General features: G+C 50.1%; 2 protein-coding genes across 2 annotated transcripts in view; both read right to left on the bottom strand.

Moving 5' to 3' along the window:
- Positions 1-380: 380 nt before the first annotated feature.
- On the bottom strand, positions 381-2,014 carry LOC124025701. Its single transcript, XM_046339042.1, has 2 exons — positions 1,348-2,014; positions 381-534 (listed from the first exon to the last, which is right to left on the bottom strand). Exons 1-2 carry the CDS (start codon positions 1,909-1,911, stop codon positions 490-492), a joined length of 609 nt encoding a protein of 202 aa, XP_046194998.1. The 5' UTR covers positions 1,912-2,014; the 3' UTR covers positions 381-489.
- LOC124025703 (hematopoietic SH2 domain-containing protein homolog) overlaps positions 1,974-11,997 on the bottom strand; it is a 12,952-nt gene continuing 2,928 nt past the window's right edge. Inside the window, exons 2-6 of the mRNA XM_046339043.1 lie at positions 6,910-6,999; positions 6,491-6,659; positions 2,770-3,168; positions 2,461-2,556; positions 1,974-2,135 (exon numbers count right to left, since the gene is read on the bottom strand). Of these exons, the coding sequence (XP_046194999.1) occupies positions 1,974-2,135; positions 2,461-2,556; positions 2,770-3,168; positions 6,491-6,659; positions 6,910-6,999 (916 nt within the window). The remainder of the gene's footprint in view (positions 2,136-2,460; positions 2,557-2,769; positions 3,169-6,490; positions 6,660-6,909; positions 7,000-11,997) is intronic.

The following is an 11,997-nucleotide window of genomic DNA, read 5'->3' as shown; positions in this document are numbered from 1 at the left end:
TGTTGCTGAATCTGCAGGGTGCTGATTGGTTTGTGGCTGAATCTGCAGGGTGCTGATTGGTTTCTGGCTGAATCTGCAGGGTGCTGATTGGTTTCTGGCTGAATCTGCAGGGTGCTGATTGGTTTCTGGCTGAATCTGCAGGGTGCTGATTGGTTTCTGGCTGAATCTGCAGGGTGCTGATTGGTTTGTTGCTGAATCTGCAGGGTGCTGATTGGTTTGTTGCTGAATCTGCAGGGTGCTGATTGGTTTCTGGCTGAATCTGCAGGGTGCTGATTGGTTTGTTGCTGAATCTGCAGGGTGCTGATTGGTTTCTGGCTGAATCTGCAGGGTGCTGATTGGTTTGTGGCTGAATCTGCAGGGTGCTGATTGGTTTCTGGCTGAATCTGCAGGGTGCTGATTGGTTTCTGGCTGAATCTGCAGGGTGCTGATTGGTTTCTGGCTGAATCTGCAGGGTGCTGATTGGTTTGTGGCTGAATCTGCAGGGTGCTGCTATTTCTTCTTGTATTCAGGGAATAATTTTCTCCATGTGATATTCTGCATAGCAACAGAATCAATAGAATATATTTTATCATTATACAGTGTGGGTATATACAGTACCAGTCAAAAGGTTGGACACACCTACTCATTCAAGGGTTTATCTATATTTGTAATATTTTCTTCAAGAAATTCCATCGTTTGGTGTTTTGTTGATGGTGGTGGAAAACGCTGGTCTCAGTCACCACTCCAGAATCATAAGTGTTCAATTGGGTTGAGATCTGGTGACTGAGACACACACACACACACACACACACACACACACACACACACACACACACACACACACACACACACACACACACACACACACACACACACACACACACACACACACACACACACACACACACACACACACACCTTTAAACCCCTCATGTTCCTTTTGAGAGCCACTGAGATCGGAAAGTCACTGAGATCTCTTCTTCTATCCACGGTAACCAAAATAATGGACAACTGGGCATTTTTTTATACATGACCCTAAGCATGATGGGATGTTAATTGATCATTAACTCAGGAACCACACCTGTGTAGAAGCACCTGCTGCTTTCAATATATGTTGAATCCCTCATTTACTCCAGTGTTTCCTTTATTTTACCAGTTACGTGTATGTCTGCAGTGAGTGCAGTCAGATGTTGGTAGGAACACATACAGTATGTTGTCGTTCACAGTTACACTCGAGGGTTTCCTTTATTTTACCAGTTACCTGGACTGTATATATTGTTTATGTAAGAATCTTTTAATATTGCATAACATCGTGATGATCATTTTGTGTATTGAGATACTCAAGGACTATTTCAGTAGTTCTTTTACCTTCTTGCCCCAAGTAGACTCCTTGGACTTTAGGTTCTCCAGCATCTCATAGGTGTTTCCCTCCTGGTCTGTGGCGGTGCTTTGTGTCCTCTTTAGGCCACCGTCCCCTGGGATCTGCTCATAGGTGTTGTCAGTAATCAGATGACGGGGAGGAGATGGCCCCTCTGGAACCTCTGCATACATACTCTCCTCCTGCTGAGGAGTCTGGTCCTGGGGACTTCTGCCACGGTCCCCTTCTCTCTGCTTCTGTGGTACCTTCCAGGGGGCGTCCCGGCCCTCACCAAGCCCGACAGAGACCTGGTACAGTGGGTTGATGCTCAGCTGATCCAGGCTTTGTGGTCCACCGTGGATCTGTGGCCGGGGGCTTTCCCTGGGGTCCTGAAGAGGGTAGGCGTGGCAGGTGACCCTCTTGGGGGGATTGGGGGAGTGAGAGGTGTTGGGGAAGCAAGGGATGGTTATCCTGTCGGAGTACCCCTCCTCCTCCTCCTCCTCCTCCTCCGTGGCGTCGTCCAGGCGGGGTAGAGAGCGGCTCCGTCCATCTGGCAGGGTCAGCTCAGAGTACATGACTCCTCCTGCTGCTGTGGAGGTGTTATTGAAGGACCAGGGCCCAGTGCTTCTCCTCTGGTTCAGACTCCCAGTACTGGCCAGTCTCTCCACTTTGTTCTGGTTCGTGTGTAGTTCTGCGTATTGGGTTTGAATGTGAGATGTGGTCTTGGTTTGATCATGATGTAGTTCTGCGTATTGGGTTTGACCATGAGATTTGGTCTTGGTTTGGTCATGATGTAGTTCTGCGTATTGGGTTTGAATGTGAGATGTGGTCTTGTTGTGGTTAGCATGTATCTCAGCGTATTGGGTTTGACTGTGAGATGTGGTCTTGTTGTGGTTAGCATGTATCACAGCGTATTGGGTTTGACCGTGAGATGTGGTCTTGTTGTGGTTAGCATGTATCTCAGCGTATTGGGTTTGACTGTGAGATGTGGTCTTGTTGTGGTCATGATGTAGTTCTGCGTATTGGGTTTGAATGTGAGATGTGGTCTTGTTGTGGTCATGATGTAGTTCTGCATATTGGGTTTGACTGTGAGATGTGGTCTTGTTGTGGTTAGCATGTATCACAGCGTATTGGGTTTGAGACGCGCTCTTGTCAGACAAGGTTCCACTCAGAGAGTGGGTCAGAGGTGGGCCTCGTCTTGGTACTGGAGGTACTGCTTGCTAAGGACAGAACACAGAAAATACATTGGGTTTTTACTCATAGAATATTTCTGTATGAAATGTGCAGAGGTTAAAGGTCACCGGAAGATGAACTAATACCACCACTGGAAATGTTTCCTGCACCATAGGTCATGACCCTGTCGGGTAATACCATGTCATTACATCAACGCTTATAACCTGACTTCAGCCATCGTAGCAGCTAGCCTACTGTACCTGTGGGAGGGACTTCCTGCCAATGGATACTGTTGATGTCAACTTCCTGTTGTTGGTTTTGGGCGGCAGCACGGGTGGCACTGCAGGGGGCTGCCTAGTTGGCGGCAGGTCGTTTCCTTGGTGCTGCTCATTCCGTGGGTCATTCCGTGGGTCATTCCGTGGGTCATTCCGTGGGTCATTCCGTGGGTCATTCCGTGGGTCATTCCGTGGGTCATTCCGTGGGTCATTCCGTGGGTCATTGTGATGGTCCTTTTGATGGTCATTCTGTTGGTGTTGGTTATTCTTCTGTTCGTTCTGCTGGTCCCAGTAACTTCTCAGGGCTCGGACACTGACCCCACCGGTCTTCTTCTTCTCTTTGGCCTCGAACTGCACCACATCATACAGCTCTCCTGAGCTTGACTAAAACACAGAACACAGAGAGACTGGGATGGCATGAGAAGATACAACACAGATAGACTGGGATGGCATGAGAAGATACAACACAGATAGACTGGGATGGCATGAGAAGATAGAACACAGATAGACTGGGATGGCATGAGAAGATAGACTGGGATGGCATGAGAAGTTAGACTGGGATGGCATGAGAAGATAGACTGGGATGGCATGAGAAGTTAGACTGGGATGGCATGAGAAGATAGACTGGGATGGCATGAGAAGATAGACTGGGATGGCATGAGAAGATAGACTGGGATGGCATGAGAAGTTAGACTGGGATGGCATGAGAAGATAGACTGGGATGGCATAAGAAGATACAACACAGATAGACTGGGATGGCATGAGAAGATACAACACAGATAGACTGGGATGGCATGAGAAGATACAACACAGAGAGACTGGGATGGCATGAGAAGATACAACACAGATAGACTGGGATGGCATGAGAAGATACAACACAGATAGACTGGGATGGCATGAGAAGTTAGACTGGGATGGCATGAGAAGATACAACACAGATAGACTGGGATGGCATGAGAAGATACAACACAGATAGACTGGGATGGCATGAGAAGATACAACACAGATAGACTGGGATGGCATGAGAAGGTACAACACAGAGAGACTGGGATGGCATGAGAAGATACAACACAGATAGACTGGGATGGCATGAGAAGATAGACTGGGATGGCATGAGAAGATAGACTGGGATGGCATGAGAAGATAGACTGGGATGGCATGAGAAGATACAACACAGATAGACTGGGATGGCATGAGAAGATACAACACAGATAGACTGGGATGGCATGAGAAGATACAACACAGATAGACTGGGATGGCATGAGAAGATAGACTGGGATGGCATGAGAAGATACAAGACAGTTAGACTGGGATGGCATAAGAAGATAGACTGGGATGGCATGAGAAGATACAACACAGATAGACTGGGATGGCATGAGAAGATACAACACAGATAGACTGGGATGGCATGAGAAGATACAACACAGATAGACTGGGATGGCATGAGAAGATAGACTGGGATGGCATGAGAAGATACAACACAGATAGACTGGGATGGCATGAGAAGATACAACACAGATAGACTGGGATGGCATGAGAAGATACAACACAGATAGACTGGGATGGCATGAGAAGGTACAACACAGAGAGACTGGGATGGCATGAGAAGATACAACACAGATAGACTGGGATGGCATGAGAAGATACAACACAGATAGACTGGGATGGCATGAGAAGATAGACTGGGATGGCATGAGAAGATACAAGACAGTTAGACTGGGATGGCATGAGAAGATAGACTGGGATGGCATGAGAAGATAGACTGGGATGGCATGAGAAGATAGACTGGGATGGCATGAGAAGATAGACTGGGATGGCATGAGAAGATACAACACAGTTAGACTGGGATGGCATGAGAAGATAGACTGGGATGGCATGAGAAGATAGACTGGGATGGCATGAGAAGATAGACTGGGATGGCATGAGAAGATAGACTGGGATGGCATGAGAAGATAGACTGGGATGGCATGAGAAGATACAACACAGTTAGACTGGGATGGCATGAGAAGATAGACTGGGATGGCATGAGAAGATAGACTGGGATGGCATGAGAAGATAGACTGGGATGGCATGAGAAGATACAACACAGATAGACTGGGATGGCATGAGAAGATAGACTGGGATGGCATGAGAAGATAGACTGGGATGGCATGAGAAGATAGACTGGGATGGCATGAGAAGATAGACTGGGATGGCATGAGAAGATACAACACAGTTAGACTGGGATGGCATGAGAAGATACAACACAGATAGACTGGGATGGCATGAGAAGATACAACACAGATAGACTGGGATGGCATGAGAAGATAGACTGAGATGGCATGAGAAGATACAACACAGATAGACTGGGATGGCATGAGAAGATAGACTGGGATGGCATGAGAAGATAGACTGGGATGGCATGAGAAGATAGACTGGGATGGCATGAGAAGATAGACTGGGATGGCATGAGAAGATAGACTGGGATGGCATGAGAAGATACAACACAGATAGACTGGGATGGCATGAGAAGATAGACTGGGATGGCATGAGAAGATACAACACAGATAGACTGGGATGGCATGAGAAGATAGACTGGGATGGCATGAGAAGATACAACACAGATAGACTGGGATGGCATGAGAAGATAGACTGGGATGGCATGAGAAGATAGACTGGGATGGCATGAGAAGATACAACACAGATAGACTGGGATGGCATGAGAAGATAGACTGGGATGGCATGAGAAGATAGACTGGGATGGCATGAGAAGATACAACACAGAGAGACTGGGATGGCATGAGAAGATAGACTGGGATGGCATGAGAAGTTAGACTGGGATGGCATGAGAAGATACAACACAGATAGACTGGGATGGCATGAGAAGATAGACTGGGATGGCATGAGAAGATAGACTGGGATGGCATGAGAAGATAGACTGGGATGGCATGAGAAGATAGACTGGGATGGCATGAGAAGATAGACTGGGATGGCATGAGAAGATAGACTGGGATGGCATGAGAAGATACAACACAGATAGACTGGGATGGCATGAGAAGATAGACTGGGATGGCATAAGAAGTTACTGTGACTTGACTGAACACAGACCACAGATAGACCACAACACAAGGGGCACCATAGGCTTCCTCTATCAGACAAGGTTACATTTTAACCAACATTTTCCCAACTGTGAGGGACTGACTCTGTCATGTTATTGGTTCTCCTACCTGACAACAGTATGTAGAGGTGAGGGACTCTGTCATGTTATTGGTTCTCCTACCTGACAACAGTATGTAGAGGTGAGGGACTCTGACAACAGTAACTCTGTCATGTTATTGGTTCTCCTACCTGACAACAGTAACTCTGTCATGTCATTGGTTCTCCTACCTGACAACAGTAACTCTGTCATGTTATTGGTTCTCCTACCTGACAACAGTAACTCTGTCATGTTATTGGTTCTCCTACCTGACAACAGTAACTCTGTCATGTCATTGGTTCTCCTACCTGACAACAGTAACTCTGTCATGTTATTGGTTCTCCTACCTGACAACAGTAACTCTGTCATGTTATTGGTTCTCCTACCTGACAACAGTAAGTCTGTCATGTCATTGGTTCTCCTACCTGACAACAGTACATAGAGGTGAGGGACTCTGTCATGTTATTGGTTCTCCTACCTGACAACAGTATGTAGAGGTGAGGGACTCTGTCATGTCATTGGTTCTCCTACCTGACAACAGTATGTAGAGGTGAGGGACTCTCCAAAGGGCTGGATGGGATGGACTCTGTAGTGCTCTATCAGTTCTGTGAGGCTGTGGTGAGGCTGGTCGTCCCCGGAGACAGAGAACAGCCCAGCTTGGTCCTGGTTGATCACAAAATGGCGGCAGCGATCTTGTCCTCTGAGGAAGAGTACAGGTTTAGTGAAGAGAGATGAGACGGTATGAGAAGATACAATACTATCTACAAACCTTGTTTTGGTGTAACGGTGTGTGAACAATCTAAATAGACTTCCTGTTCATTCCTTCTATTGAACATAACCACATGCAATTGCAATCTTTAAAACCTTTCCCAACCCACTGTAGGCTGAAATGATATGCTGTTGTTTTGTTATGAAGTGTCTCAGGTAACCAAACCAGTACGAGGAATCACTTGTATGAGAGGATGTATCCTACGGCTTTGTCACTGAGTCTGATGAGAAAACATCCCGGAGGCTTGTCTCTCAGCTGATCCTCTGCTTCCCTGACAGAAAGGGAGGAAGTAGAGAATAAAATACGCTGTCAACTGATTTCACAGGGAAATTAGCTTTAATATACTGTATAGGACATTGTTACATATTGTTTTATCATTATCTCTCTCTCCCTCTCTGTCTCTCTCTCTCTCTCCCTCTCTGTCTTTCTCTCTCTCTCTCTCTCTCTCTCTCTCTCTCTCTCTCTCTCTCTCTCTCTCTCTCTCTCTCTCTCTCTCTCTCTCTCTCTGTCTCTCTCTCTCTCCCTCTCTGTCTCTCTCTCCCTCTTCATCTGTCTCTCTCTCTCCCTCTCCCTCTCTCTCCTCTCTCCCTCTCTGTCTTTCTCTCTCTCTCTCTCTCTCTCTCTCTCTCTCTCTCTCTCTCTCTCTCTCTCTCTCTCTCTCTGTCTCTCTCTCTCTCTCCCTCTCTGTCTCTCTCTCCCTCTTCATCTCTCTCTCTGTCTCTCTCTATCTCTCCCTCATTCTCTCTCTCCCTCTCCCTCTCTCTCTCTCTGTCTCTCTCTCTCCCTCATTCTCTCTCTGTCTCTCTCTCTCTCCCTCATTCTCTCTCTCCCTCTTTATCTCTCTCTCTCTCTCTCTCCCTCATTCTCTCTCTCTCTCTCTCTCTCTCTCTCTCTCTCTCTCTCTCTCTCTCTCTCTCTCTCTCTCTCTCTCTCTCTCTCTCTAAACAGGTTTACATCCAACCTTTTTATGTCAGTAAAGTCCGTGTCAGATAAAAACAAACAAAAATCCATGACAGTCCTGATGAAAAACAGAAAAAGCTTCCGTGAAATTTCAAAAAGGTCGACATCACGAAATACCCTCGACAACGTGGGATCTTTTTTGTTGTTGTTGTGTGAGTAAAATTAATTATGCGAGAAATGTTGGTGGAAATGCCTTTTATGCGCAGATATTGATATAACAACCATCGTATGGAAGTTAACATGGGAGTCACACGATGACATGTTGTGTGGTCCTCCCACTATGACTCGTTGGGGGAAACCATGCAGTTTATTAGGCTATAGACCTTGGTTACCTACATGTTGTGAACAGGGCTCCGGGCAGCCGAGCGGAAATGGAGGAAAACTCGCCTCCCTGCGGACCTGGCATCCTTTCACTCCCTCCTCTCTACATTTTCCTCCTCTGTCTCTGCTGCTAAAGCCACTTTCTACCACTCTAAATTCCAAGCATCTGCCTCTAACCCTAGGAAGCTCTTTGCCACCTTCTCCTCCCTCCTGAATCATCCTCCCCCTCCCCCCCTCCTCCCTCTCTGCAGATGACTTCGTCAACCATTTTGAAAAGAAGGTCGACGACATCCGATCCTCGTTTGCTAAGTCAAACGACACCGCTGGTTCTGCTCACACTGCCCTACCCTGTGCTCTGACCTCTTTCTCCCCTCTCTCTCCAGATGAAATCTCGCGTCTTGTGACGGCCGGCCGCCCAACAACCTGCCCGCTTGACCCTATCCCCTCCTCTCTTCTCCAGACCATTTCCGGAGACCTTCTCCCTTACCTCACCAACTCATCTCTTACCTCATCAACTCATCCCTGACCGCTGGCTACGTCCCTTCCGTCTTCAAGAGAGCGAGAGTTGCACCCCTTCTGAAAAAACATACACTCGATCCCTCCGATGTCAACAACTACAGACCAGTATCCCTTCTTTCTTTTCTCTCCAAAACTCTTGAACGTGCCGTCCTTGGCCAACTCTCCCGCTATCTCTCTCTGAATGACCTTCTTGATCCAAATCAGTCAGGTTTCAAGACTAGTCATTCAACTGAGACTGCTCTCCTCTGTATCACGGAGGCGCTCCGCACTGCTAAAGCTAACTCTCTCCTCTGCTCTCATCCTTCTAGACCTATCGGCTGCCTTCGATACTGTGAACCATCAGATCCTCCTCTCCACCCTCTCCGAGTTGGGCATCTTCGGCGCGGCCCACGCTTGGATTGCGTCCTACCTGACAGGTCGCTCCTACCAGGTGGCGTGGCGAGAATCTGTCTCCTCACCACGCGCTCTCACCACTGGTGTCCCCCAGGGCTCTGTTCTAGGCCCTCTCCTATTCTCGCTATACACCAAGTCACTTGGCTCTGTCATAACCTCACATGGTCTCTCCTATCATTGCTATGCAGACGACACACAATTAATCTTCTCCTTTCCCCCTTCTGATGACCAGGTGGCGAATCGCATCTCTGCATGTCTGGCAGACATATCAGTGTGGATGACGGATCACCACCTCAAGCTGAACCTCGGCAAGACGGAGCTGCTCTTCCTCCCGGGGAAGGACTGCCCGTTCCATGATCTCGCCATCACGGTTGACAACTCCATTGTGTCCTCCTCCCAGAGCGCTAAGAACCTTGGCGTGATCCTGGACAACACCCTGTCGTTCTCAACTAACATCAAGGCGGTGGCCCGTTCCTGTAGGTTCATGCTCTACAACATCCGCAGAGTACGACCCTGCCTCACACAGGAAGCGGCGCAGGTCCTAATCCAGGCACTTGTCATCTCCCGTCTGGATTACTGCAACTCGCTGTTGGCTGGGCTCCCTGCCTGTGCCATTAAACCCCTACAACTCATCCAGAACGCCGCAGCCCGTCTGGTGTTCAACCTTCCCAAGTTCTCTCACGTCACCCCGCTCCTCCGCTCTCTCCACTGGCTTCCAGTTGAAGCTCGCATCCGCTACAAGACCATGGTGCTTGCCTACGGAGCTGTGAGGGGAACGGCACCTCAGTACCTCCAGGCTCTGATCAGGCCCTACACCCAAACAAGGGCACTGCGTTCATCCACCTCTGGCCTGCTCGCCTCCCTACCACTGAGGAAGTACAGTTCCCGCTCATCCCAGTCAAAACTGTTCGCTGCTCTGGCCCCCCAATGGTGGAACAAACTCCCTCACGACGCCAGGACAGCGGAGTCAATCACCACCTTCCGGAGACACCTGAAACCCCACCTCTTTAAGGAATACCTAGGATAGGATAAGTAATCCCTCTCACCCCCCCCCCACTTTAAGATTTAGATGCACTATTGTAAAGTGACTGTTCCACTGGATGTCATAAGGTGAATGCACCAATTTGTAAGTCGCTCTGGATAAGAGCGTCTGCTAAATGACTTAAATGTAAATGTAAATGTTGTGTGGTCCTCCACCCCTCCACTCTAAACACTAGTCTACCTGCCACCCCTCCACCCCACCCCTCCACTCTAACCACTAGTCTACCTGCCGCCCCTCCACTCTAACCACTAGTCTACCTGCCGCCCCTCCACCCCTCCACTCTAACCACTAGACTACCTGCCGCCCCTCCACCCCTCCACTCTAACCACTAGTCTACCTGCCGCCCCTCCACCCCTCCACTCTAACCACTAGTCTACCTGCTGCCCCTCTGCCCCTCCACTCTAACCACTAGTCTACCTGTCACCCCTCCACTCTAACCACTAGTCTACCTGCCGCCCCTCCACTCTAACCACTAGTCTACCTGCCGCCCCTCCACTCTAACCACTAGTCTACCTGCTGCCCCTCCACTCTAACCCCTAGTCTACCTGCTGCCCCTCCACTCTAACCACTAGTCTACCTGCCGCCCCTCCGCCCCTCCACTCTAACCACTAGTCTACCTGCCGCCCCTCCACCCCTCCACTCTAACCACTAGTCTACCTGCTGCCCCTCCGCCCCTCCACTCTAACCACTAGTCTACCTGCTGCCCTCCGCCCCTCCACTCTAACCACTAGTCTACCTGCCGCCCCTCCACTCTAACCACTAGTCCACCTGCCGCCCCTCCGCCCCTCCACTCTAACCACTAGTCTACCTGCCGCCCCTCCACTCTAACCATTAGTCTACCTGCCGCCCCTCCACCCCTCCACTCTAACCACTAGTCTACCTGCCACCCCTCCACCCCTCCACTCTAACCACTAGACTACCTGCCGCCCCTCCACCCCTCCACTCTAACCACTAGTCTACCTGCCGCCCCTCCACTCTAACCACTAGTCTACCTGCTGCCCCTCCACTCTAACCCCTAGTCTACCTGCTGCCCCTCCACTCTAACCACTAGTCTACCTGCCGCCCCTCCGCCCCTCCACTCTAACCACTAGTCTACCTGCCGCCCCTCCACCCCTCCACTCTAACCACTAGTCTACCTGCTGCCCCTCCGCCCCTCCACTCTAACCACTAGTCTACCTGCCACCCCTCCACTCTAACCACTAGTCTACCTGCTGCCCTCCGCCCCTCCACTCTAACCACTAGTCTACCTGCCGCCCCTCCACTCTAACCACTAGTCCACCTGCCGCCCCTCCGCCCCTCCACTCTAACCACTAGTCTACCTGCCGCCCCTCCACTCTAACCATTAGTCTACCTGCCGCCCCTCCACCCCTCCACTCTAACCACTAGTCTACCTGCCACCCCTCCACCCCTCCACTCTAACCACTAGACTACCTGCCGCCCCTCCACCCCTCCACTCTAACCACTAGTCTACCTGCCGCCCCTCCACCCCTCCACTCTAACCACTAGTCTACCTGCCGCCCCTCCACCCGTCCACTCTAACCACTAGTCTACCTGCTGCCCCTCTGCCCCTCCACTCTAACCACTAGTCTACCTGCCGCCCCTCCACTCTAACCACTAGTCTACCTGCCGCCCCTCAACTCTAACCACTAGTCTACCTGCCGCCCCTCCACTCTAACCACTAGTCTACCTGCTGCCCCTCCACTCTAACCACTAGTCTACCTGCTGCCCCTCCACTCTAACCACTAGTCTACCTGCCGCCCCTCCGCCCCTCCACTCTAACCACTAGTCTACCTGCCGCCCCTCCACCCCTCCACTCTAACCACTAGTCTACCTGCCACCCCTCCACTCTAACCACTAGTCTACCTGCTGCCCCTCCGCCCCTCCACTCTAACCACTAGTCTACCTGCCGCCCCTCCACTCTAACCACTAGTCTACCTGCCGCCCCTCCGCCCCTCCACTCTAACCACTAGTCTACCTGCTGCCCCTCCGCCCCTCCACTCTAACCACTAGTCTACCTGCTGCCCCTCCGCCCCT

This window comes from Oncorhynchus gorbuscha, unplaced genomic scaffold (genome assembly GCF_021184085.1).
Source record: "Oncorhynchus gorbuscha isolate QuinsamMale2020 ecotype Even-year unplaced genomic scaffold, OgorEven_v1.0 Un_scaffold_2362, whole genome shotgun sequence".
Classification (NCBI taxonomy): Eukaryota; Metazoa; Chordata; class Actinopteri; order Salmoniformes; family Salmonidae; genus Oncorhynchus; species Oncorhynchus gorbuscha.
This window is presented reverse-complemented; position numbering and strand designations above follow the sequence as displayed.